The sequence below is a fragment of the Botrytis byssoidea genome, assembly GCF_014898295.1.
Source record: "Botrytis byssoidea strain MUCL 94 chromosome Unknown BBYS_011, whole genome shotgun sequence".
Taxonomy (NCBI): domain Eukaryota; kingdom Fungi; phylum Ascomycota; class Leotiomycetes; order Helotiales; family Sclerotiniaceae; genus Botrytis; species Botrytis byssoidea.
The window spans coordinates 103,807-130,130 of record NW_024065852.1 but is presented as its reverse complement, the minus strand read 5'-3'; the positions used below and the strand labels follow the sequence as shown (position 1 = coordinate 130,130).

Below are 26,324 nucleotides of genomic sequence, written 5' to 3'. Positions count from 1 at the left end.
CAATAGCTTAGAATATCAGGTACTACTCTCCTTTAACTCTACACTTTTATTGAATATCAAATGGAGATTATTTACTCAATCGACAATCAATCCACATTGACCCACAGACCCCGGATCTCCATAGCTAACAGACCTTCAGACATTCAAAGCTCAACCTCAACCTTATCCATCATATTGTCAATCCATTTCCGAATACCTTCAAGATGTCCAACTCCACTGCCCACGAAGTAGTGATTCTAGGTGGGAACTTCGGCGGAGTCAACGCCGTTCACCAATTGCTTCGTCAAACTTTACCTCAACTCCATCGTCTCGATCAAACAAAATCCTATCACATCACACTCGTCACCCCCAATACATCATTTTTCTTCAAGATCGCCAGTCCACGAGCTCTCATCAATGGAACTCTGATTCCCCATGAAAAGATATTCGTACCATTGTCCGAGGCCTTTTCAAGATATGACGCCTCGCAATTCGAATTAATCCAAGGTGTGGCTTCAGCTTTGGACCCCGCAACGCGAACAGTCACCATATCAACAGGCAATGGAACTACAGAAACAACGCGACAAGTCCACTACGACTCTCTCATCATCTCCACAGGTACAACCTCCAAATCCCCGCTCTGGACACTCCACGGTTCAGAATCACACACAAAAACCGCGTTGAGTGCATTACACACTGCTCTCCCCAACGCAAAGACTGTGCTCGTAGCCGGAGGCGGCGCAGCTGGAGTTGAAACTGCAGGCGAAATTGCAACAAATTATCCAAATTGTAAGGTTACACTTCTCTCTGGTGCAAACAGAGTTCTTTCGAGAGTCAAACCGGCGACCAGTGCACGAGCCCAAGATTATCTCGAAAATATTGTTCACGTCGATGTTATCAATGATGTACGCATTGAAAGCACAAACCCTGCTGAGCCTGGTATTTCCCCTACTACTTTGACTCTCAGCGATGGTAGTAAACGCGATGTCGATATCTACATTGACGCTACTGGAGGAACACCTAACAGTGAATTCCTATCGAAATCGTGGCTCGATGAATCAGGACGCGTCATCGCACGTGATGCCTATTTCCGCGTCAAGGGAAATGGTTCGGACGATGTGACGGGTATCTACGTATTAGGAGATATCGTAGCCGGAAGTTCCAATTCGGCCTTGGAAATGGACCCTATGCTCGCAACACTCTGTTCTTCTCTCGCAGTAGATATTGCCACCGATCTCGGCATCAAGAAGCCTGCGGAGCCCGCGCCTGGATTGTTGGGCTCAGTATGGAAAATGATTGCTGGGGGTTCTGGAACTGGATATCCCGTACAACAGGAATTCAAACCGATGAAAGAAACTATCTTCGTACCCATCGGAAATGGAGGCGGTGTTGGACAGATTTTTGGTTGGAGAATTCCTAGTTTGATGGTGAAAGTTGGTAAAGGCAAATCCTACTTGATAGAGCTTGTCGGACCAATGATTTCGGGGGAGAAATTCAAGAAGGCTTAATTTGTTGCCTATGGATGAGAATGGGATTTAAGGCAAGGTCTTGGTTTCAGATAGCAGGTGCATTGGTCGTCAAGGTGATATCCTCTTGAAGATTCCAAACAATGGCGCAAATAAAAAACCTCCGTATTCCATCTCATTGTTTTCTATTTTCAAGGTCACACGGGTGCGAATAGTTTCCTCAGTCCTTCCTAGTGTGTATCTTCATACCAAGATCTAAATCCCATGTATTTTCTCCCCCAGAAGTTTTTCATTCATCCAGTCTTATGAAAATCCTCTATTTGCTTCAACGTCTCTTACCATATATCTCCTATCGCTTCTGAATTGATATCATTTTGAAGCTGTCATATCTGTCGTAAGATACTTGTTAATAAAATATACACCAGATATGTTCCGCTTCGTATACTGAAGGGAACTCTCACATTAGTCCCACCTAAAAGCAGTAGACTGAAAAGTACCTACCAATATCAGAATCGGTCATCAAAGATATTCGAATATATTGCAATGAAAGTTCTCATCTGTCACATACGACCATAGACTGAAGAGAATTGGGCATCCCGTCCGCTCTGCCATACACAAGCTTCAGATCGGTGGATTAGTAGTTGGGTGGGTGACCACCAGCGAATCCCCACTGTTGTATGTTTTTTCTTTTGCTCTTTTTGACTTTTGCATACATATGCTAGTGGCGTCGTTTAGCATGGAGGGTTGGATTTTGCGAGGATGTTGAAGGGCCGGGGAGTCGAGAGGACGATGATTTGGAAAAATTGTCTTTGTTAGCGAAATCTGTTGGTTTCAATAGTCTCGTTTTTGCAGAGTCTGTGAGGGTCTCGATAGGAGAATGTATCGGTTTTGTTTATCGTGTTTTGGTTTTTGAATACGGATTTCTCTTTAGTATACTTTGGCATACATGATTTCGCAATGGCACAGTCGGTTTTGGAAGAATATCATCAGTATCTTTGGGATCGATGCAATTTACATAGAATCACATCCTGAATCTGTAATGGGTCATTTCTGACATTCAAGTGGAGCCACGACAGAAATAATCATGGTAAGATATGGTGTCATGTTTTCTCAGAAACATAAAAATACTAGTCACCATCAGTATCCCTAATCCGGTTCTTGATATATCATATTTGTTTCATTGCAGATATCTATGCCCCTAGTATCGTCGGCTCTCCGTAAAGAAGCAACCTATCCTAAAAGCTCGACAGGAACCTCAACCCACTTATCCCTCAAGTAATCCGCAAATCCCTTTCCTAAACAATCCAAACGACTACTGCTACTAACGCCTCTCCCCAGATACCCATAGATCACAAAATGCACCGCCATTATGGCCGGAAACTCAACTCTTTCAATCACATAGCCTTCTTTCCATTCTTCACCCAATAAATCTTGCATTTTCGAACGACTGAAATAGTTCTGGAGCCAGTTGTATAGTTTAGGGTTAGAGGATGATGGGATAAATATCCCGCAGTTGAGATTCGCGCCCTTATCGCCGGAGCGAGCGAGTGCTATATCACCTAGTCGACTGTTTCTTGTAGGTCCAAATGTGGTCAAGGATAGGGGAGAGACAGTGTCGTATGTAGCGCGACGAGTGAATGGTTGATATTTTGGTGGGTGTCCGCATTTAAATGTCTGTACTTCGTTGTCGGAACTGATTATATGCATTTTTTCATCGAGTTGATCTTGAGGGAAAAGCGCTGGATAATATGCCAGGAAGGGTTTGGGGATCGCAGTACGCATATCGAGGGATGCATGGAAACCTGAGAAGTGTTGAAGAGATATTTCGGTGAGGGCTTTGACTAGGCCTTGGAGAGTTGCAGCTTCGATGGCTTCGGCGAATACACGACAGTAAGTTGTGCTGCTGAGTTGTGTCAAAGGATTCGTTTCGGGTACACCGATACTGTATAATCAGTAACTCGTTTATTCAAAAATTGCAGGTACAAAGGGACTTCTTACGGCTGAAATTCCAAGAGTTCAAAAAATGTATCAATTCCAGCAATTTCTAATTTTCTTCTCATCTGCCTTTCAAATAGAGCCCATTTCTCTTTGGTACCATAACCTGTTGCGTTTACTAGAATTTGGCATTGATATCCGGCATGACAAAATATTGCTGCTTTGGTTGTTGGAGGTGGCGGAAGACCAGTAACACCGGTAACTTTGACACTTTTATCATTACATTAATTAACAAATCTCGACATGGAGGTAGATTTTTGACACTTACCGGTTCTCAGATAATTGAGAGACAGATATATTATCAAGGACGGCAGTCACATCACTATTCAGATAATGATTACCTTGAATCTCATAGAGAAGTTGGGCCACGACAGTATCAGAGGTAATCATCCCACCAGTAGCTTCATGTTTAGTGATTGTGCAAGAACCATCTGCTTCAATTTCCGCAATAGGGAATCCTGGATCAACGAAAATGTCCTGATTATATTCAGTGAAGCCAGAAAAATTGGCGCCAGTTACATAGGCTGAACATTCAATTAGATGACCGGCGATCAAGGATCCAGCAAGCGAGTCGTAATCAGTTTCTGACCACGAGTGCCAATACTAAAACGTCTAGCAGTCAGTAAATGCTTTTGATCGAAACGCTTTCACGAGACAAAAAAATGGTTACATAGAAAACCGAAGAAGGAAAAAAGTGAGTGAAATTGGAGCTATCATTAGACTTACCCATGCAGCGGCAATCACAGGAGATGCGTCAGAAACTCGCCCGCAGATTATAATATCGGCACCTTCACGCAAACCCTTAACAATAGCATGAGCTCCGAGATAAGCACTACTTAACACGATAGGAATTGATTTACCCCCCAAAAAAGAAAACGTATTGGCCGGTAATTGTAGATCCTGGTTCCATGAATCAAAGTGTTTCGGTAAATTTCCGCGTAAGGATGCCATATCCGGTCCGGTATGTGAAATCAGGTCATCTCCAGAGACCCAGCCAACCTTGAGGGCAATCCCGCGTTGTTTGGCAAGTTCATCAACTCTTCTTGCTAAGCCTTCGGGATTCAAAGCTCCTCCATTAATAACAACCTTGGTCTTCTTCTCGGCTAGCAATTCGAGAGATTGAGACAGTCCCTCTAAAGCAGTTGAGATATATCCTGGATGATTTCCAGCTTTATATGCCTCTGCATTCTCGGCCATATTCATTTCTTCCGAGGGTTTATTAGTTTCATTCATGTTTCTCACACATCAATGGCATACCTGCAAGGTAATCACCGGTAACAAAATCGACATTTCCTAATGAAACCTGCTCGTACATCCTGTAAGCGGGATCACCTCAGGGGAGAGTCAGTATCTTTCTCAAGAACTCATAGCAGCAATCACGAACATAAGTAACCCGAACAATTGGCGACTCTGACGTGTCTTCTGGGCTGAAAAGCGCCATCAATTGGAGTCTCATTTGACGTTGCCATAGTATCGAAGCTGAGCTCCAATTGACAAGAAACTGATATGTGAAGGTAATGACGAAGAATAGGAGTGAAGAAAAGTGAATCTGAAGAGATCAATTTCACATGAAGCGATATATGAGTTTGGCTACATAGTTTTTCATCAACCTCGGTGGCTTGTAGTTAGCCTCGGGGTTTGGGACTACTGCAGGTGATGTTGTGTTGGGTAATTTTTATACGAGCGGATGAAGAAGATCTGCTGTTCAGCTTTGCAGTCATGACCACAACTAAGTTATGTATAGTGTTTGATATACAACACACACTTCTAGTGATCTTCGTGAAACGAGCAATGATAAGTCACTGCGGCAATGTCGGAAATGGCGGGTCTCCTTTCACTGTGCTTGATACCAGATTGTGGGGTAATAGCATGCGGCCGATCTGCGGCTCATACTGAAAGCGCAGAGTCTATTCCATCCAGAATCCCAAATAGGAAATTTCTCGTGAAACTATCATCGGCTTAAAAGACTCAGACAACAACACGTGGACGACGACCACCCAGAGCTTCTTTCGTGTCAGTTAATTCACTATCTGGATGTTTTCTTATAGTAAAAGTATGGAAATGGCGTGTCACTTGAGCCGAGGCCCGTTGATGAGTTCTCGGACCAAAGTTAGAATTTGTTGAAAAGCTTGATATTCCAATGGATTGTGGCTACCACTTTGTCAGTATGAGCACTCCTATAAAGAGCTTCCTGTGGAACGTACCTTTTCAAGTATCATTTGTCACTCAATAGATATAATAAGACGATCATGTATTCTGTACCAGAAGAGACCAAAAAGGTTTTCCAACAAGGGATATTGGAAAATCCCACCATCATACCCAACCTGCCGAAGGACTTTCTAGATCATGGCAAGAAGATCAAATTTGAAGGACAGGATGCTCCAACTTTACCAATAAATTGGCGGTTCGCTGAGAGTATATCTTCAATCAAAGCTTTGGAAGCGACGGTGCTTTTATCACTGTTGAAAAAGAAATATGATGTGGAGCCGAAAGAAGTTATCATCAACACGTGAGTAACCTTGATCATACTATGGCGACACCGCCTCGTTTCCTAAATTCACACCCTTGCCCCTTCCATCAACATCACATCCGCTCTCGCTTTCGCAACGGCAGTTAACAAATTACAATAAATACAGCGATCATGCACAACTTTTTATCATGTCTACTCTATTGTGGGAGATTAACCACGAAGGAGCCAAGGTGACACTATTCAATGGCTCTGATCCGAATTCTGAAAATGGAAAACTTCTTGCAAAATGGTTCCCTTCAACTGATATTCACAGATTACAAGGAACACATCATCGTGCCTCTTGTACAAACATTTACAAGACAAAAGATGGAAAGTACTTTCATATACATGGTGAGAGTGCTTCTATATGATTCTGGAGATGACATATTTGCTCACTGCTTTCAGGAAGCATGAATCCAGATCCTAGCTTGGATAGCATTGGACTACCTTATGAAATGGACCAGCCAAGCGTCGAAGCGTCTTGGAACCCATTCATAGAAAAGATAGGACAAATAGAATCAGATGACATGCAAAGAATAGCATCAGATGAGTACAAACAAGCAGGAACGATTTGTTGGACAAAGGAGGAATATAAAAATAGCGAGCATGGCAAAGCCAATGCTAACGTTGGATTGTTTGAAATCAGACACCATCCTAATACCACCCAAGTTGCAAGTTGGTGGCCCGAAACCAAGCAAGCAAGCCCAAAGCGACCTTTGGCTGGCTTGAAAATCGTTGACATTACCCGAGTTATCGCAGCTCCAGCAATAGCAAGGGGTTTGGCAGAATTGGGTGCAAGTGTCATGAGGATCACTCCTCCGCATCTTCAGGACTACTCTCAACTGCACTGCGATCTGAATTGGGGGAAATGGAACACCCATTTGGACTTCAGGAACAAAGATGATCTTGAGAAAGCCAGGGAATTGATCCGAGATGCAGATGTTGTTGTTACTGGTTACAGACCGGGAGTCCTTGATAAATATGGGCTCGGGAATGATGGCATTCGCGAGCTAGTTAAAGGCAGAAGTCGAGGTATTATTATCGCAAGAGAAAATTGTTACGGATGGCATGGTCCTTGGTCATATCGAAGTGGATGGCAACAAATTAGCGACGCAAACTGTGGTGTCTCGATGGAATTTGGCCGAGCTATGGGTAACGATGAGCCTGTCACACCTATCTTACCAAACTCGGATTATTGCGCTGGAGTCTCGGGTATTGTTGGAATTCTTCAAGCGCTGATACAGCGCTCAGAAACTGGTGGCTCCTACGAAATGGATGTTGCTCTAAACTACTATTCTCAGTGGCTTGTCAACTCATGTGGCATGTATCCACAAGAAGTTTGGGAGGATCTGTGGTCAAGGAATTACAAGCCTGTCTTCCGACACTTCCACAATATGAATTATACAATGCCCAGGCTATTCCAGACCCTAATAAAGTCAGGCACGGGCAAAAGTATTTTACGCGATGAATTCTTCGAGAATAGAGAGACTAAGGCTGTCGGGGTAGATATCAAAACTGTAAAACCTATTTTAAGGTTCCCAAACAAAGAAGTGGAATTGAGGTACAATGTTGGTACCAGAACAAACGGTGTTGATGCTGCGCATTGGCCGACTGATCTTATGACAGAAATAGTAGTATAAATGCCTATCAATTTTGACTGTCATTCCCTTCTGAGTCACATTGTCAGCTCTTTGAAACTAGAGAGGCTGTATCGAGAGGTGGTGAGTCGCCCTACTACTATATCAGTTGCTGAATTGATATATCACTCTCTCTGAAAACTACTTAAGACTCCTCACTTCCAGTAACTCTCCTAAAATGCCAAGAAAGTGTCGATCCTACCTTGTACTCTTTTCCGTTTTCCGTCTTGATCTCGCGTGTCATTCACCAGTGTCTCGACCTTACCGAGGACCCCCCATTCCTGTCTCCGTGTAGATACTTTAGCCTCTTATCCCACGAAAGAACCCAGATGGTAGCTCCCAAATCGTCGCCTGGGCCCATAATACCTCCGCTAAATTCTCTGATTGCGCTCTTTCTCAACTCCGAAAGTTACAACAGCCCCTCTTCGCGCCTTATTTCCTAGTTCTATCCGGCTATGTTGTGGTTGCCATTGATTATGCCGATCTAGGTGTCTCCCATTGCACTCAACCACAGAACCAACCGATTATTCACAACTATCCCGCCAGTCCTCTTGCTGCGAACGATGTGACATATTCGATTTTGGAGGCTCGTTTCACATTTCCATCTCTAGGATCAAAGTTTGTATCAATTGGTGATTCTCAAGGGAGGGGGCGCAGCTTGCCCATTACTAAAAACCATGTTGAAGAAAAGATTGAAGGGTACCTTGGAGGAATTGCAATCAGTCCTACAACAGATATTAGAAGTAGTTCTGTTCTAATTGGAGCTATCGTCTGGGCGGGAATGATGCTCGGTCTAAGAAAATGTTTTTCCCAAATTCCAGTATTCAGTATTTTTACCGAGGAGGGGCACGCCGCAATGAACACTTATAGACACGTTGAGGAAGGTGGCGCAGCGTAAATGTGTTTATTTTACCATTGGCACTTTAGGGAAACTCGCTAAGATATGGGTTATCGAATATAACGTTTTGACAATGAATAGAGGCAAGAGAATTAGCGGACCACTGTTGGTTGTTGATGGGGAGAAAGATCCGTTCATAGATTTTACTCTTACGGAAAAGGCTGTACATGATACAGCTATGAAGTATCCTGATTCTGAGTTGGAATTCAAAAGACTACCTACTACACGCGACTCGGCTATCACAAAAATTCAGTGGCTATGGATAGATTGGATTAGAGAAAGATTCGAGGGCAAAGCGGTAAGAAAATACACTCAGAAAAAGGGAAATTGATACAGGAGAGAAGTATTGTTTCGGAGAGACCGAAGGAGAGTTTTGGATTTGAGACTAATTAGTTCATGACAAGCGCAATCGAGCATCATCACAAATCTGGAACGACATACTTGCAGGACTATGGAATAAAGTTTTCAATAGTCTAGTCTAGAATATGGAGATGGAAACCTTTCAAATGGTCAGCTCAACTAAGCATCCTGGACCCTCTCATCCACTTCAGGTACTGGATAGCTTCTTGAAGTAGATAATTTCTATCTAATTCAGATTATTGAGTTTCCTGTACAGATACGATGATCGCTTGTGTATTGAAAATCATGACTGAACTTGATCATGTATCTGAATCTTGCTAGTATTGGCTAATAATACTGGAAAAGACGTGATACTAGGGCGGGTATCAGGACAACCTCCTGACGACGGGGAAAATAAAGTTAAAGAGGCCCAAAGCCCCAGACCACGGCATTGCCATCGGCTTCAAGAAACACACAATGTTATAACTGTTAGAGAGGGGAAGATAACAGATCAATTACAGAGATTGGTCAAAGTGAGTTGAGGGGTGAGACTCCTGTTCAACAACAAGCATCACACAACTTCAATTATTGGTAAGATAACGAGAGATTTATCTCAATACAGATACACAATCTAAGCAGGGACGTCATATCTCCCCGACAATCTATTCTAGGAAATCTGAGGTTACATCAAAAGTTTTCTGGGGGTAATATGTATTATCGTCGTTGATAACGAAATGCATGTAACCTATGACGAGCTTTCGTGATTAGATCCACTTCAACCACACAGCTGCGTTATCAATCCTAGCATCTGGTACTTTCTACACTGCCGATTGCGACCCCAGTAATGGCGCAATGATACAATAGAGTGTGGTATTTTCTGCTGTTAGACGATTGGTCGCTCTGAACGTCGTACATTATCACGGCTGTAGTGCAATATCTCGCCAATTGTGCGAGCTGAGATATGGAGTTGTTATGGCTATCGAAAAGCTGCTCGATTTTGGTACTTATCTACGAGGCTCGCCGTGGGTAATGGAGATTCAACTGCTGGAGGCTTGTAATCAAGATGTCGGAGACCAAGGATTCAGAAATTGTGGTAAATCGCCATACTGGAGAAGCGGAAGTCGGGGAACTTGGAGCGCTAGAATTCGTTCATGAATACGGAAACAATGGATCGAAACCATCATATCAAGAAGCTTCAGGAGCACCAGTCGAAAATGAATCGCCTCTTGGTCTGCAAGTTACGTGGTTCACTACAATCTTTTTGAACATTGGTATTGCTCACCCCATTCACAGCTCAGAATAGACTACTAATTACCTACAGGTCAAATGATTGGCACAGGTGTCTTCTCAACTCGTACGTTCCAACACATATCACATAAACTCAGGCTAATAGTTTCCAGCCGCAAGCATCTTGTCAGCAGTGGGTTCAGTCGGTCTAGCTATAATTTATTGGACACTCGGTCTACTCATCTCTGGTTGTCAATTTTCAATCTATACTGAACTTGCCAGTTTCTTTCCGAATAGATCTGGAGCTGAAGTAGTGTATCTGGAACAAGCGTATCCGAGACCAAGATATCTGCTTCCGACCACGTTCGCCGTGCAATCGGTTTTACTTTCTATCAGTAGTAGTAATGCTATTGGTAAGTGACTTCCCAAAGTTACAATGAGTGTCAATGAAAACTAATGATATGATTAGTCATGGGTAATTATCTGTTTGCTATGGCTGGTTACACACCCTCATCTTGGGAGCAGAAGGGACTGGCAGTTGCTTGCATAACTTTCATTACCCTTCGTTAGTATTAATTCCACCTCATAAAATTGAAAGCGGCTGACGTAGTATCATAGTGGTGATATTTAGCACTAAACATTCTCTACGGATATCAAACGTGATCGGAGTGATCAAGCTCATAACGCTCGTATTGTAAGTCGAGACATTCCATTTGATTTTCTCATTTTAACTGATATTCCTTTAGCATCTCAATCGCGGGTCTCGTGGTACTAGGTGGTCACACTAATGTTGCAAATCCCACAGAGAACTTCAAAAATGCCTTTTCCGGTACGACAAATAGTGGTTATAGACTTGCAAATGCACTAGTCAAAATAAACTTTGCCTACTCTGGATATGCAAATGCATTTAATATCATCGCAGAAGTGAAAGTAAGATTTGAATATCCTGCAACAGATTTAAGAATATTCTAATATACTCAAGGACCCAATAAGAACCATAAAACGTACTGGACCCGCCTCGCTTCTCGTTGTGGCTATTCTTTATATTCTTTGCAATGTGGCTTATTTTGCAGCTAGTATGCAACCCCTCCAATCACCTCCAGATCCCTACTAAAACATCTGCTAGTCCCTAAAGAAACTCTCAAAGAGTCAAATCAACTCGCCGCTTCTCTTTTCTTCACCGCAGTATTTGGTGCCAGTAAACCTGTTCGCGCGCTCAATTTCCTCATCGCTCTGTCAGCATTTGGAAACATTGTCTCAGTCACCATAGGATCATCTCGCATCATCAGAGAATGCGGTCGTCAAGGTGTACTTCCATATTCTCGTATTTGGGCTTCTACTCGACCTTTCGGAACTCCTCTTGCTGCTTATATTTTAAAATGGGGTTTGACTATTCTCATGATTTTGGCCCCACCTTCGGGTGATGCTTTCAATTTTATCGTGGATTTATATAGTTATCCAAGTAATCTCTTTTTGTTCGCATTGACTGCAGGATTGCTCATTATTAGGAGGAACAGAAAGAAACTAGGCATCGTGGACGATGACTTTAAGACGTGGGATGTAGCCTTCTATTTCTCATTGGCGGTCAATATTTTCTTACTGGTCATGCCGTGGTATCCTCCTCCTGGAGGAGCTAATGGTGGCGATGTGAGCTTCTGGTATGGTACTTATTGTGCCGTTGGCTTGGGTATCATGGGTGCCTGTATCCTCTACTACGCTTTCTGGATCTACATTCTGCCGTACTTTGGTAAATACCAGATCCGGCAAGAATTGATAGTTATGGATGGTGAAAGTTCAAAAGCTCATAGGCTGATCAAAGTACCGAATGCTGAGCTTGAAGCTTGGGACAGAGAGCATGATGCGTTGGGGAGGAAAATCGATTCAAGTGCGCCGTCGGAGGATGGTGGCGCTGAGAACGTTCTGGAAAAAGAGTAAAGCAACTAAAGGCAACTGGAAAAGTTTGGAATGCGGGGATGTATTCACGATATGGAAGGTCATGGAACTTGAACAGTAGATGTCATTTAAGGCTTCGGCAATTAACCGAGCCTTAGCAACGAACAGGCCGCGCCTAGTTCGGTCTCCTAGCCAGGTTATTTGCAGCCTCTCTCAGAGTATAAGACTTATTATTAGGGTTTTCCACGCCTTGTTCGTATGTAGATTTTATTGATGATTGAATTCACTGGATTCAAGCCAACAACCTACATATAGTGATTTGACCAATTGGGGGAAGTAGTGGAGTTATTAGCGTTATAAGACGATCTTGACTTTGGAAAAAGACATCATATCCCCGTGCCGATTTCTTTAAGTTCAATCCCAGAATCAATGGCAAAAAGCTGACACTGGTGGAAATAATAACATTTCTCCCTTCAAGATTGATGCGTTGGAAAATCACTTTCTACAACAAAATATAGCGCGGCCTATTGATGATTTGCGAAGACACTTCATCACTTCCCTTGGATTCGGGGATTCATATTCTCACGCCATGCTTTATGATGCATATAACTCCATGAGATCCATATGGCGCCAATTGCAACCACTCTTTACGCTTCAAAGATTTTCAACGAAAGGTGATAGATATTAGACCTGATCACTAAATCCAAAACAATTTAGCCTCGACTAGGGCTGACATAACGGCCATCGTAACTTAAAATTGTATCGAGGTCAAAGATGAAATCAAAATTTACGAAATGTTCGAAATGTTCGAAATCTAAAGAGACGAATAAGAATTGCCTGACTTCCTCCTTATATAATAGCCTGTACCGAGCTTTCATAAATAGATTGAGAAAGAATGAGAATAAGAAGCGCAAGTTATTCGAGCGTCCAACACCGAGCCCAAATTAGCTCGAGTAAACAGAAAGAATAATGATAATCAGCGGATAATGATTGCAGGAAGAGATGGATAATTTGATATCCGATGATGGATGAGATGTACCATGAATTAGAGATATGAAGGCTATCTAACTGTAGAGATGACATGGCCACCTCACATTTTACCTGTCACATAGAAGGCTCGTAAACATGCATGTGCACTATATTGTTTCGTATTGGCTATACATCGTCGTATCGTTGTATTTTTGGCGACTTAAAGGAGTTCCTCAAGTAGCGAAATGGGTATTTATTTGCATAGCTCTTCTCCGACCATGAGCATTAATGGCTGAGCGAAAATGTCCAAAGTATCCCTCCTAGTGGTTTGGTTTCGGTTGTAGAATTTCGAGGCGCGTGAATAGATGATATAACAGGCTCAGTCGGCTTCGAACCATGCTTTGCAACTACGAAAATCCAAAGTATTGCCCGCTCAATCGGTCCTTGGACGTTTGCTAGCCTCATCGCCCTCATCGTGACCATTTGCTTCAGCCTCTCCGTCGACCTCATCATATCCCCTTACCCTTCCGGCGCCTTCACCAAGTACTTCGACAGATTCTTCACCTCCAATCCAATTTCCATCTGCGTCAAAATATTCCGAAACATTCTCCGCAGTGATCCAGCCGCCACTGCCTGGAAATGGAGGGGGTAACCCACCATCCGTAGCTCCTTGTTGCACTCCTGGAAGTCCGGTAATACCTTCATATCCGATATTACCTTCGAATTGAAATTCAGGACCTCCTTCTTCCATATCTTCGTCTTCGTCTGGTACAAGATTTGAGCAATTCGTTAAAGCTTCGTATAATGTCTGTGTAGAATCCGATTCGGCGGGAATAAGAACCAACTCGATGATCGATGGCATATCATCTCCGGCTGGAGGAGGTGTCTCTAACTGCATGAACAACCCAGTTACCTCTCCTTTCGATGCATCTGTAGGATCAGGCAGACGTTGAATGGCATGTAAGGATATAGAAGTATAGGGAATTGCGAGTCCAGCTGAGGTAGTATTATTGAATATAGTGACGTTCCTAGATGAAATGAACGAGTCAGCATTTACGCAATGTGTACAACGGTGAGAGATGAACAATTACTCAGTAGAAATATAGGCGTCGACTGTCTCTACAACAGCTGCCTCCGAATTCTGTGCTGGACCCTCTGCAAGAAACGGCAATTCTTTTATATAGTCTCCAGATGCAGCTGCACGCGCACCTTTAGCATGATAATGTAGTACAGGTCTAGCGTCGTAGAATGTGCTTGGTGTTTGTGCTTGATGTTCTACTAAAGGTGTGAATGAGTCCAAAGCTGGCGCCGAGTGTATTGTTGATAGAGGCATGTTAGCTTTCGGATGGAGAAAGCAAAGTAAGGGTATCCAAAGCTTCGAGGTTCCTGAGTTGTTTGGATTGGACTCTGAATTCAAAAGTTTCGTGAATGAATGACAATTTTTTGCTGTCCAACAAATCCAACAGACCCCTCTAGAATTGTTTCTATAAGGCTGAATTGAGGGAAGGTATTCGGAGAGAGCGGCCGCTCGGACTAATATTTATCCGCAGAAATTTCCACTATCAGGACTTGTGCAAGTCTCAGTTGTGTGTGCTCTATCTTTCTATTATCGAGCCTAGCTAAGACACTAATAGTAAGTACAGATGGATTGCTTTGTTTGTAATATATGTTCGTGTTATATCAGTCCGACTCCTTCAACCGCCATGACTCTTTCGGGTGCATGTGCGTACGTCGGTATCAAAGCGAGCAAACATGAGCGACCTATCATATTGCACTCCTTCGAATTCCTTCTATTCAAGACATTGAACTCTCAATCAGGGAAGGATCCATCAAAAGTAAGAAAGTGAAGCTAACTAGTCCAACAAACGAATATTTTGACAGAAGTCTGTGGTATATATGCGGAACTCCAACGAGTCCTATGCGAATTCCAAGCAACAAAGCAAAATTGCAAATATTATTCCCTCCCTGCACTCTTTATGTATGGTTGTACCTATAGACAACAATCACTCCGTATTCCCATCATCATTTTCCTTCTTTTCCTCTTCTTCATTCACTTCTTCGTTCTCTCTCTCCTCTTTCCACTTGATTCGGCCCATGACTAATTCCTTTAAAAATCCGTTTTCGCCTTCTAGTTCCTTTATTCTGCATTCCATCATCTCAATCCTCTCTTTCTGTTCTTTGACATTGATTTCTAGGCTCTTTTCCTTCTGCTTCTTTTTCTGGCGGAATCGTGCTGAGGCTGCAGTCGATGCATCGCGCTTGGCATTTGGTTCTCTTGGGGAAAGCGACTGTGTGGGCGAGGAAAGTGTTTTGGCATATAGAGGTGCTGATAGTGGGGGCTGCGCGTGCAGATATGGATGCATAGGTATGGCTAATGAGAGTTAGTGCCTCGAATTTCGTGGACTATAATGGCTTGCGGGGAATATTGGGGTATGACGATCGCCGTCATTTTTCCCGAACTCCTTGTGCTAGAACGCAGAAACCTTTTCAGTCGTCTGCGGGTGTATTTTTCTGCCTATAGAACGAAAGAGATAAATAAGAAGAACTTACCGGCATTCTGTCTATCGACCCAATTCATTACACCCCCCCACATATCCATCGAACCCTCACTACTATCCGAGGCTGGGTATGGCGCTATTGGGGTATCGTAGCTCGGGTTCTGCGCCAGCCGTTGAGTGAATACTCTAAGATCATGCTGAGCTAGGGCAGGATCTAAATATGAATGCTGCTGCTGAAAACTAGGTTGTGGTTGAGGATCGAAACGCTGCGATTGGTAGAGGAGCTCTGGTTCTGTTATCGGAACGATAGACGGATATATCTGCGTGGCCGTCATAGCGACTTGTTGTATGGTAAATTTTTGTGCTAATTAGATGTGACAGGACGACAAAACAAATACACCAGAATTGCAGATATCAGACAATCTTCAGGGTATTTATTCTAGCACCCCGCCCAGTTGACTCGAGCACAAAGCTGTAAATCAAAGTTCGACAAGTGGGATATGTTTGATTTATGGGTGTCTATTGGCGGTAGAGCGTACGAATATTATGTAAGTATGCTCTATCTATATGCGATAGCGTGGAGAAACTCCCAGGGTCGTGCCGTGGAGATGGGGGGAGGCGTCGTAAGGCGCAGGTGAATGGATCCCAAGTGTGCGGAAAGGAACGCCCGAGACCAGCATCTATGGAAGAAGCAAAAATATGCGTGGGATTCTTTCATCCAGTATGATCCCTAACGTAGAAGTGAAAAAAGAAAGGCCTGATTCACTCAATTTTTCTGCGAATGTGTTTCAAACGACCACTTGTACTATCTAGTGAATGTGCGGAAATAGAATCCTGGCGAAATGACGCCGGCGAAATCCTACAGTGATACAATCTCCAGAGTGGTAACGAATGATGAAGACGAGATAGACGGATTATCGAGTTTTACCCGAATACCTTCAACATATAAAGCTTTATATGTTCCATTCAATCAGGCGTTCTCGATTACCGAGCTATAACTCTATTCAACAAAAGGACCGAAGAAAACAAAGATATTACGAAATTTTGAACCTCTTTCAATAGACAAAGGAAGTCGAGATCGAAGAATTTTGAACCTCCTCTCAAGTAGCCCATTTTACTAACCAAGTTGACATTGGCAGGACGTATTTGGATCTAATCAATTCTCTGTATAGTAATTAGATTTCCGATTCCCGATTGGACTCCACTTGAGTCGATGGCGTCTTGTATCAAAAACGATGATAGAGTGGATGAAGTGGGGTAGCTAAGAGCTTTCACATCTCGCGAACTGTTCCGAGTCCAAGTGCTCAATTTATGATATATAACTTCTCAATTGTCCGCTATTTCCCAATCATTATTTTCGAATAACCAAGCTGAACAAGCTACGAACCCCACTCATGCAGCTGAGAAACAACAATAAAGCCACTAAATTTATCAGAAAAACCACCAGTGTCACGATTGATGAAGGGGTGGAAAGACATCAGTACAAATTTGTACCTCTCCCGAGTTGCTTACCCGGTCGAGTGGGGGTTCCACAAAGAATTGCTAGCATGCATGCGCAGTGTAGAAACAAGCATTTCTACAGGAGTTATCATTTTGGGCCATGCGTCGCTGAACTCAAAATCTTGTCATCACTTTCCCGCCTTTTGACGACAACACTCACGAACCCTTTCTCAAAATATTATAAAGTACTTCCCAATAACCTTATCTACCTTTCTTTCTCTTTCTTCTTTCTTATCTCCTCTCTATGTTAAGGTTCGAGCCTCTTAGGAGCACCCAAGGAATAATCGAAAAGTTCGATTTTCCGAGGTGTATTGAGCACGCAATACAGGGGTTCGATGAGGTCTTCGATTTACGCGAGGTGGACGGCTGGTAGACCAATTTTTCGAAATCTTTATCTCTCTTAAGTCTCGATGAATGCTCGCTCATGCATTTCGTAGAGAACACAAGTTCCTGAAATCAGGATATTCCTCTCAATGATATTGATGATGATGATTATGCAGATTTTCGTCAATGGATGAAATAGGAGTTCGCTTGGCAAGTCTCCCGACATTTCTCCGTTGGTGCCCTCAGACCTCAAGTTGAGGTTTTTGTGGGAGGATTGAGATTCGCGGCGTGGGGTAAGAGTGGAGGGTGCGCCGATTTCTTTTATGATATCATATGGTAGTATTCATCATATCGTAGGGTGGTATTCCATTCTTGAAGGGTGCTATTATGCTGGGATGTTTTATGGTCATTTTCCAAAAACATGTGCCGGTTCTGATAAACAGGGAAACGTTATTTTAGATCTTCATCAAGCAGTTTCATTGCGTTATCTTGCAGCTGAGTGATAATCGTGGGTGGTGATAGATCGCCTTCGAGACTCCTTGAACACTACGTATTAGAAGGCGCTTAAATGCTTGGATTGAAATTTTCATTTGGCGGAGACAATCCTAGCCAGTACCATCCATAAACTTCATTCATTCTCGCTGATATTGTGCTAAGAGAGAATATCGATTTTTCTAACATTACATCGAGCCGCAGAGCTTCCAACGATAATGAAGCATGTACACATAATAAATCTTTTCAAATAGATAAGCTGAAAAAAATAGCAAAACTGCATCTAAAACGCATTCTTATCTTGCTCGCCACGAAATTTTTGCACTAAATAGGGCTCTCGCTAATACTCTCCCGAGTCTCGAACCCAATAGACCTTTTTCAAACAATCGCATTTCTGAACCTTCATTTTGACGCGTAGAACTTCGATCATGGATTACGAAGCTATATGTATTCTTCAATATTTTCTCATCCACAAACACCAGCACCCGCACCAGCATCACATCTCCATCTACCACGCACGCACGCACGCACGTACTTCAATAGAGTACGTAGCTCTTTATCCACATCCACAACCACGCGCACCTCCGCATAAAGCTTGATCAACAACGATATCGCACTTCACCCATCTGTATTTCCAATTATATTTCAAACTGCTTTATCCTCGAATACTCTCCACACTATCGTATCTCATGCCAGCGGTGAGAACGCCAGATAACCTCTCCGTATCAGCAGTACAGTAACACAGCAATATAAAACCACAATCGCATCTAGAATTTTGCCCAGCAGATACGTTCAGAAGAATTCAAAAAAGGGAGTGGAGAATAATACATGGCGGTGAGTATTGCGGATGCGAATATATGTATATGGGTTATGTATTTTTCATTTATTACATCTTGTTGTAAAAGCTGGGTGATGTGTGTATACGTAACTAAACATTATACAGATGATGCTCGGAGATATTCATTTTGACGAGCTTAGTATGATGATTATGGAAACGAGAAAATCAAGGGAAGATGTATAGCTTGATGGCTAGTGCTAGGTAGGTAGGTGTGTAGATAGTGTATATGTTCATGCGGGAAAGTGAATCCTCTTAATGTGGGAATGATATAAGATATCTACCTAGTATTTAGATATCTATATAGATATAAACCTATCGCCTTATACTCTTTGAGTATTATTGATTTTTTCTTCTCCTCCAGAAAATAGCTGGGATAAATTCTTCACCATATATAGCAAGTTAACTCAACCCAATCTAGGTAATACAAGCCAGCCTCAAGCGGTTCTAGATAGTCACCCACTCCTCCCACGTCTCCTTTTTAGTTAAAGTATCCTAAAAAAAATTAAATCGTTACTGTATTTCCATCTTCCCATCTTCTTATATCTCATATCTCATCTTCTCTAACTTTATCTTCATATTTTTACATTCCTTTATCCTCATATCACATCCTCATATCTTTAACTCATAATCCAGAATATCTTTGCACGCCAGCTTTTTACCACAGATATCAGTTCCTTAGATAAAAGTCATCTTCTGCATCCTCACATCCTAAAATCCTCTATATCAAAATATTGAAATAGTCTCCCGACTATTCATAACTTATACTCCTCACATCCTCACATCCTTAAATCCTTACATCCTATAACCCTAAGATCCTCCACGTTCATTCCAAACATCAACTTCCCCATCAAAACCCCATCTCCATCTCTCTCCCCTCTCTATCCTCCTTCCATCTCCAGATAATCCCCTCAAAAACCCAACTCCACACCCATGAATCCATATACATACCTCCATACCTACCTATTCACCTACCTACTTACCCATCCATCCACACCGTACCACACCGTACCGCACCAGACCACACCACCACAAAGAAACCCCCCAAAACCAGCAAAGCAAAGCAACTATCCAAAAAAAAAACAAAAAAAACAAAACAAAAACAACATTGATTACCAGACACAAGCAGCAAATCATACTAAATTAGATATATACATTATAAGCGTCGCCTATGTAGGAAAAGTCAGTAAGACCGCTTATGAGGTGACGATACCTACCTGTAGCATTCTTCTCCCAAAACAACACAGCAGTCTGAATTCATACTGGACTGGATAAAAGAAGTCTCAACAGATCAGGTGAATCCTCAAATCAAACAACAACAAATATCACACTTCAAAACTTTCAAATATAAATTTAGACTTAACATTGTATGCACTTGATGCATCAACAGTTCAAGTACGCAAATCATTGATCAAAATGTATCTATCGACCTAAATCGATCCCCATGGCAGCTTCCCAAAGAATAACACTGATATGACCTCCAAGACGTTATCGATTATCATAGTAGCTTCCCAAAGTGCTCCTGATTCCCTTCCTTCCTTTGTATATTTGTATCTTATTATTTCTTACGATCACTACCGAGACATCGATGTTAGCAATGGTAAGCCGATTTGGGTTTAGATTTGTAACTCACGTGCTAAGCCTTCTGGAAAGCAATTGTAACCCCTTGTCATTATCAGCCTCCCTCTTCGCTCTCTCCAATGCTTGCTCTCGTCCCTCTTCATTCTGTCTCGTGACTTCTTCGTGACTAGGTGGGAGACGTTCGTTTTGCAAATCAACCTTTCGTGCATCCTCAAAATTAGTGATCGCGTTCTTGATACCTTCTGCTCCAAGCATCAAAGTTCCAGCTGGAAGTCTACCACCAGCTGCAGTCTTCAACTCGGTAACTCTCTCGGATTCTTCTCGCAAAACTTGGAAGACTCGGGAAAGACGACCGATTGCAAGAATTTTGTTCTTGATTGCTCTTCTCTTGTACTCGATGGATTCCGGATCCATTGGAGAATTGATTGGTGGCGATATAGGACCAGGAGAGGTGCTTGATGGAGTTTGATCATCCTTGAGCTCATCCTCAGAAGAAGTGCTAAGAATTGCGAGTAACATATCGGTAATCTTCTCTCCAACGAAGGGTAGAGACCAAGTGAAAACGTCCATGAAATTTGGTAGCCAGTAAGGATGAGGAGTGCAGTTAAACTGTCTGATGTTCATAACGTTGTTCTCATACTTTAATACAGCGGCCTTGTTGTTGTAGACATCGAGGTAATTGGGTGCTGAGAAAATGGTCATAACACTAGGAAATCCGGTTGTGCGAGTCTTTCTGTACATTCTGTAACCAGCATCTTGTGCCTCATGGGCTCGAATGATTGAAAGAAGGTTGTTTTTCTCAAGGAAGTTGCATGCAGCGGGATATGAGAAGAAGTATGAGCAACCTCGAACGTGATTATGAATGAAGAACTCGGAAGTTTTTTCTTGTCCAAATTCCTCCAATGGATCTGCCCATAAGATATCGCACATAAGACCATGAGTGGGAGGTTCGCGGAATCGATCAATCTGCCAACTCAAATTAGAGACGTCCTGGAAAAGTAATAACAGGTGTACATACGCTTTTAAGATCATCCAAAGTGTGTAGCTCAGGACTCAAACCTCCATGGATACACAAGAATTGTTTGTTCATAACAGCCGCTAAAGGCAATGCACAGAATGAATCCATGCATGCTTCGTAGATTCTCTCTGAATACTTGTGCTTACATTCAAGCTTGAATGTGAAGTAATCTGTCAAATGCCTGCATTCATGGTTTCCTCGAAGTAGCCACAAGCTGTTTGGGTACCAGATCTTTAAAGACCAAAGATATAACACACACTCAATACTGAAATAACCTCTGTCGACATAATCTCCCAAGAAAAGGTATCTGGTGTCAGCTGGATCTCCACCAACTTCAAAAAGCTTCATTAAATCGTAATATTGTCCATGAACATCACCACAAACTGTGATTGGCGCATCCATCTCCAGAAGGTTAGGTTCTTGCTTCAATACTTTTGTACCCTCTTCGAGAATGAAAAGAGCTTGTTCTTCGGTCAAACGACCTTCTCTGTAGAAATGTTGCTTCAAGAATTGTAAATTTGGCTTGGATGGATCTTGTGGCGAGAAGAATTGTTGATCTGTCGGTGGGACCATGGCAGGTGCTTGTACATCTGCAATTATATAGATTCAGCATCGCGCTCTGGCAGTTGCGCATCTTGAATTTAACCATACCTTTGCACACTCTTTCCATCGTGCTCACTTGACTTCCATCTTCCATAGTATGCAGAGTAAAATCAATCTCTGGCACAGGCTTCTTCTGATGAATTGCTCGTAAAGCATTATCAACTTGCATTCTGTTCTCAATGCCCGCTGGCGCAAGTGGGGTCAGCGGGGTTTTGGGTTGGTCCTCGCCGTCCATGATGGCGAACGGTGTAAAGGATGAAGGAATATGGAATTTCCTGGTGACTGTCGTGTCACAAAGGGGATCAGTCGTAACTGGATATTTGCGATCGGGATAGAAAAGCGGATGGCAAAAAGCAGCTGAAGAAAAGGGGAGTTTGTTCAATACAGGCGAATTGGACCCTTAAAGTAAGCAGACAAATTAAGCCGTAAATAACTTGGATCAGCTCCTGAGCAAATTGAACAAATCGGAACGAAGACTCCAAGGAAGCTTTATTGAAGATCAAAGGAAAGGGCAGAGTATATTGAACTCGCTGTCGTTGGTAGCTGTTGTCAATAAGGCTGACAATCAGATAAGTTTTAAAGGGTTCAACTTGTTTGTGTTTCGGGGAAGGTTAAGCCAAAGCTGGAGGTGAAGTTTAATAAAAAGGCGGCAAATCCCAGGGTGCTGCCAGAATGCGAGACTGCCTAATAAATTTGGTAAGGGTGAATGGTGGTGAGTGCCTAAGCAAAAACGATTATCTGTGGGGATTTTGGAGCCTCGACCAACTTTCTACCCATTCACTGGTTCCACATCACCACAACTTATATTATCGTATTATCATTCATTACAAGGACAGGACAGGACAGGACAGGACACATGAGTATTGGAGATTGAAGAGAAGAGCAGAAAGTACGAATATCCTTATTATTATTTGCCCATACGAATACATACCTAGGTGTATCTCCTTCTTCGTACATATCTATCAGGTACATACACACACACACACACACACACACATATCATTTCCCGTCTCGAATTGCCAACATCATATGACTGTATCTCTTCTAAGAGAAGGGAAAGAATCGATCAATTGAGAACATTACCGACCTACCTAGGAACGCCTGGGCATCTATCTATACGAAGTAAAGCAACCAAACCAATCCAAACCAATCCAACCCAATCTTCATCCCAAACCCATTCCCAGATTTCATAGTCCTCGAACCAGATCCAGATCCAGATCCAGATCCAGGGGCTTAATCGATATCGCTCTTCCAAGAGTATAAACCAACCTTCTTCCCTTCCAATTCTTCGAGAACACTACACGCAATCCCTTTTACCGGAAAAAAAAAAAAGACAAGGGTTATCAATTGTTTGGTAAATCTTATTCCATTTAATTGTCTATTATTACTTGGAAAAAACGAAGACCAATTGATAGAAGATTACTGGTCATAGCTCTTTCCCAAGATCCATTTAAATCATGGACAACCGTTGAGTGCCCCCTGGTACAACTTCACCGATAGAGAAACTCAAGAACTAACAATGCTTAGGTACCCATCCACTGTTAGCGCAGGTACCTCTAACGGTCTCACCGTTTGTCTCTCTTCCTACTGCGACTACTCTTCCATATACATATAAAACTCTTCCCTCAACGTTGCCACCATCATCTACGGCAGCTTCAGCCTCGTCCAGCGACGGGAGATCTCAATACGTTGTATCGTCGTCGGGTCATGCAGCACATCCAGATGAGATAATTGCATCTTGCAAAGCACTTCAAGCTTACATACAGAAAGTTCAAGACGATGCAGACAGGGAGCTGAAGGCATGGGAAGATGCGATAGCTGCAAGAGAATTGGCAGAGAAGCGTAGAGTAGCTCCCGGGTGGTTGGACAGTGATGCTCGAATATTAGAGCCAGAGAAGAAGACAGTTGCAGGAGGTGAAAGCCTTATGGATGTTGATGTGTCAAATAATGATGCTTCACGCCTCGCACAAACCCCTGTGGCTGTACCAAATCAAGAAGGTGACGAACTCGATAGAGCGTTCGGGGGAATGGAATTAAATAAACCATGATTATGTGACGACGACTACCGAAAGACGAACAAATAATTAATTTACCAGATACTACATACACTTTTCTACTGTTGTGCAATTTGTGACGTAACTGAAGCTTAGAATATCGCGATATTGGCCTTGAATATAAGGCACAAACACCAACCTTCAAGGTTGAGCTTCCCAAAATCTTCAATCTTGTCTCTCTTGCTTCGACCATAATGCCTCCACGAATACCGAGGGCGAGAACTGGCTGGAAAAAATCCCTTCGAACGCCAAATAATTTCGAGAAATCGCATATCTGCCCGATATGCACTCTATCTCAATATTCAGAGAGGCCTCGGAGTGAACCTCGACAACGCAAACTCTTACCCACCCCGCAATTACCAGTTCGGCATTCATCTTCTGCTCCTATAAAAACTATAAATAATGGGGGAACTGGTAATATCTCCAAAATAGACCGCAGTTCTCTCAGAGAGGCATTACTCGACGTACAAAAACACGCCACGAATTATGTGAATATTTCTAGACTACAACTTGCGTTAAGAGGTTTAGAACAACCAGAGGGTCAAGAGACAATAAGGGTTGCGATACTAGGACTTGCAGATGGTGGTACCTCTCTTCAGAAGGCTAAAGAGCTCCTGAGACTCATTTTGGCGGACCCATTGAAAGCAGAGGAGGAGTGGGAGCGGCGTATAATCCACGGTGATGACATGAACCGGCCATTATTGATAAGGGTGGGACATAATGAGGAAGAAAGCTCGGAGCGGAATGGCAGGCTGGTACATGAAATAAATATTTCTTCTCCGATGTTCAGTGGGCACAAAATGGAGATTTTAGTTTTGGAAATGGAGCCTCCAATAATCAACGGAACCGAACTTTTCGAAGAAACAGTCTTAGTACCGACAATGGAGATACCGTCTAGTGCAGCCCGTTATACTCCAGTTACAACGCCCGTACATAAATCGTTTCTTCTAGGCCAAGGAATTATGGGAGCAGTCTCTCTTGTTTCGTATCCTCTGCATGCAAACCGAGAATCTATCGGAAGTGCTGTCAACGTTCCAAACTTCGAATCAAAATCTCTACCTATACCATCTATCGATATTTCATCTGGCAATGAAGCTCTGCAAACATTCCGTAAGAGCATTGAGAATGCGATGGCTTACGAGCGTCAATGGTTGTCAAGCGGTATTCCAGAAGTTGTTGACTGGGTGAAGTCAGGTGCATCCTCAACTCAAGAGACTATCAAAGAACCACTCCTCAGACTGATTTCATCTACCGTACAAAATGCGGATAAAAACCTGAAAGTAGAACAAGCTAGACAATTGTCCCTTCTTTTGTCTACTCGAATACCTTCAGCCCAGATGAAATCACTACGTCATGAGCTTTCTAGTTGGTCTGAACGTGCTCATACTGAGCTTCGGGATCAACTGGATGTGGCATTTGGTGGTCAGAGATGGCGTAAGCTGGGTTGGTGGAAGTTGTTCTGGCGTGTTGACGATGTTTCCATGATCACGTCTGATATGTTGAGCCGAAGCTTCTTGATCGAGGCCGAAAAAGAGATCATATTTCTAGCCGGACGGACAGAAGAAGCTGGAGTCTATCGAAACATATCTCTTGATTCTGACTCTACACAGAGCTCTGATTGGGCTTACACGCCTGTCCAGGAGGCCCTTCCAGAAGGATTACCTCCTCCACCAAAACTTCGAGATGTTATCCCAATCAAAACGGATGAGGATACACCAATGAAGATACAGCCTCAGCCTTGGCCTTTACATATTCCCATTGCAAGATCATTCCTATCTACAACTACCATTCCTGCTCTTCAAGCTTTAGCGCAAAAGCTTGTCCTACAAACCCTCAGTACTTCATCCTTGACGTCGGCCCTTGCCGGTCTAATGTATGTGAGTAACATGTCTACAACTTTATACGAAGCGGGAGCAGTCGCCGCCTTTGGAATAGTGTGGAGTATGAGGCGGATGCAAACCAAATGGGAGACTGCGCGGGCATACTGGGAAGGCGAGGTTAGGGAAGAGGGTAGGAAGGCTGTCAGGAACGTGGAAACGATTGTTGGTGACAACCTGAACAAGGCAGAGGAAGGCAAAGGATTAGATCCAGTTATCGAACGAGATCTGGAGAAAGCACGGGAAGCCATCAGATCTGCGCAAGATATCATATGTTGAAGATCAACGAATAATTAGCATCGATGTAACATTATTGTATTATGAAACATTACTCAGCTAATTGTAAATCAAAAAATAATTACGGAACATCATTTGCAGCTTGTGGTAAACGGGCTTCTTGTAGCAAATGCATGGAACACTCAAAATTTATTACACAACAAATTCATTCTTTGCACTTTCACCCTGATATTCTTGCGCGAGATGTAAGAAAATAGTTTTGTATGAACACTGACTGAACAACTGTAACATTTTTCTCCCATTCGATTCACATGTCAAGTTTGCCGTTGACTTTCTCAATCACGTGTGAAGAGTGTGTATATTTGCCTCAGGCTATTATGCTGCTCTAGCGCC

The 26,324-nt window shown here is 42.8% G+C and overlaps 9 protein-coding genes across 9 annotated transcripts; 5 read left to right on the top strand and 4 right to left on the bottom strand.

Annotated features, from left to right (window-relative positions):
- Positions 1–203: 203 nt before the first annotated feature.
- Positions 204–1,487, top strand: EAE97_006053 (uncharacterized protein; the record flags this gene model as incomplete). The annotated part of the gene is made up of 1 exon (XM_038876566.1): positions 204–1,487. The coding sequence occupies one exon, from the start codon at positions 204–206 to the stop codon at positions 1,485–1,487; it is 1,284 nt and encodes a 427-aa protein (XP_038732273.1).
- A 1,188-nt stretch (positions 1,488–2,675) lies between these two features.
- EAE97_006052 (uncharacterized protein) lies at positions 2,676–4,909 on the bottom strand (the record flags this gene model as incomplete). The annotated part of the gene is made up of 6 exons (XM_038876565.1): positions 2,676–3,387; positions 3,444–3,650; positions 3,709–4,043; positions 4,167–4,645; positions 4,698–4,772; positions 4,825–4,909. 6 exons carry the CDS (start codon positions 4,907–4,909, stop codon positions 2,676–2,678), a joined length of 1,893 nt encoding a protein of 630 aa, XP_038732272.1.
- A 780-nt stretch (positions 4,910–5,689) lies between these two features.
- EAE97_006051 (uncharacterized protein) lies at positions 5,690–8,484 on the top strand (the record flags this gene model as incomplete). Its single annotated transcript, XM_038876564.1, has 4 exons — positions 5,690–5,949; positions 6,077–6,300; positions 6,355–7,580; positions 7,891–8,484. The coding sequence occupies 4 exons, from the start codon at positions 5,690–5,692 to the stop codon at positions 8,482–8,484; spliced, it is 2,304 nt and encodes a 767-aa protein (XP_038732271.1).
- A 1,402-nt stretch (positions 8,485–9,886) lies between these two features.
- Positions 9,887–11,985, top strand: EAE97_006050 (uncharacterized protein; the record flags this gene model as incomplete). Its single annotated transcript, XM_038876563.1, has 8 exons — positions 9,887–10,094; positions 10,145–10,177; positions 10,224–10,463; positions 10,520–10,615; positions 10,669–10,744; positions 10,797–10,980; positions 11,033–11,126; positions 11,177–11,985. 8 exons carry the CDS (start codon positions 9,887–9,889, stop codon positions 11,983–11,985), a joined length of 1,740 nt encoding a protein of 579 aa, XP_038732270.1.
- Positions 11,986–13,345: 1,360 nt separating this feature from the next.
- EAE97_006049 (uncharacterized protein) lies at positions 13,346–14,245 on the bottom strand (the record flags this gene model as incomplete). The annotated part of the gene is made up of 2 exons (XM_038876562.1): positions 13,346–13,940; positions 14,004–14,245. 2 exons carry the CDS (start codon positions 14,243–14,245, stop codon positions 13,346–13,348), a joined length of 837 nt encoding a protein of 278 aa, XP_038732269.1.
- Positions 14,246–14,461: 216 nt separating this feature from the next.
- On the bottom strand, positions 14,462–16,807 carry EAE97_006048 (uncharacterized protein). The gene is made up of 2 exons (XM_038876561.1): positions 15,463–16,807; positions 14,462–15,283 (listed from the first exon to the last, which is right to left on the bottom strand). The coding sequence occupies exons 1-2, from the start codon at positions 15,743–15,745 to the stop codon at positions 14,916–14,918; spliced, it is 651 nt and encodes a 216-aa protein (XP_038732268.1). The 5' UTR covers positions 15,746–16,807; the 3' UTR covers positions 14,462–14,915.
- Positions 16,808–20,119: 3,312 nt separating this feature from the next.
- EAE97_006047 (uncharacterized protein) lies at positions 20,120–21,998 on the bottom strand (the record flags this gene model as incomplete). Its single annotated transcript, XM_038876560.1, has 4 exons — positions 20,120–20,135; positions 20,195–21,108; positions 21,161–21,750; positions 21,812–21,998. 4 exons carry the CDS (start codon positions 21,996–21,998, stop codon positions 20,120–20,122), a joined length of 1,707 nt encoding a protein of 568 aa, XP_038732267.1.
- A 1,222-nt stretch (positions 21,999–23,220) lies between these two features.
- EAE97_006046 (uncharacterized protein) lies at positions 23,221–23,811 on the top strand (the record flags this gene model as incomplete). The annotated part of the gene is made up of 2 exons (XM_038876559.1): positions 23,221–23,230; positions 23,291–23,811. 2 exons carry the CDS (start codon positions 23,221–23,223, stop codon positions 23,809–23,811), a joined length of 531 nt encoding a protein of 176 aa, XP_038732266.1.
- Positions 23,812–24,011: 200 nt separating this feature from the next.
- EAE97_006045 (uncharacterized protein) lies at positions 24,012–25,973 on the top strand (the record flags this gene model as incomplete). Its single annotated transcript, XM_038876558.1, has 1 exon — positions 24,012–25,973. One exon carries the CDS (start codon positions 24,012–24,014, stop codon positions 25,971–25,973), a length of 1,962 nt encoding a protein of 653 aa, XP_038732265.1.
- Positions 25,974–26,324: the final 351 nt, after the last annotated feature.

Bases quoted from the DNA above. Each gene is read 5' to 3' on its own strand.
- EAE97_006048 (XM_038876561.1), bottom strand. From the start codon at position 15,745: ATGACGGCCACGCAGATATATCCGTCTATCGTTCCGATAACAGAACCA. The intron at 15,284-15,462 runs GTAAGTTCTTCT...AACTCTCATTAG, and splicing joins GGTCGATAGACAGAATGCCG to CCATACCTATGCATCCATAT.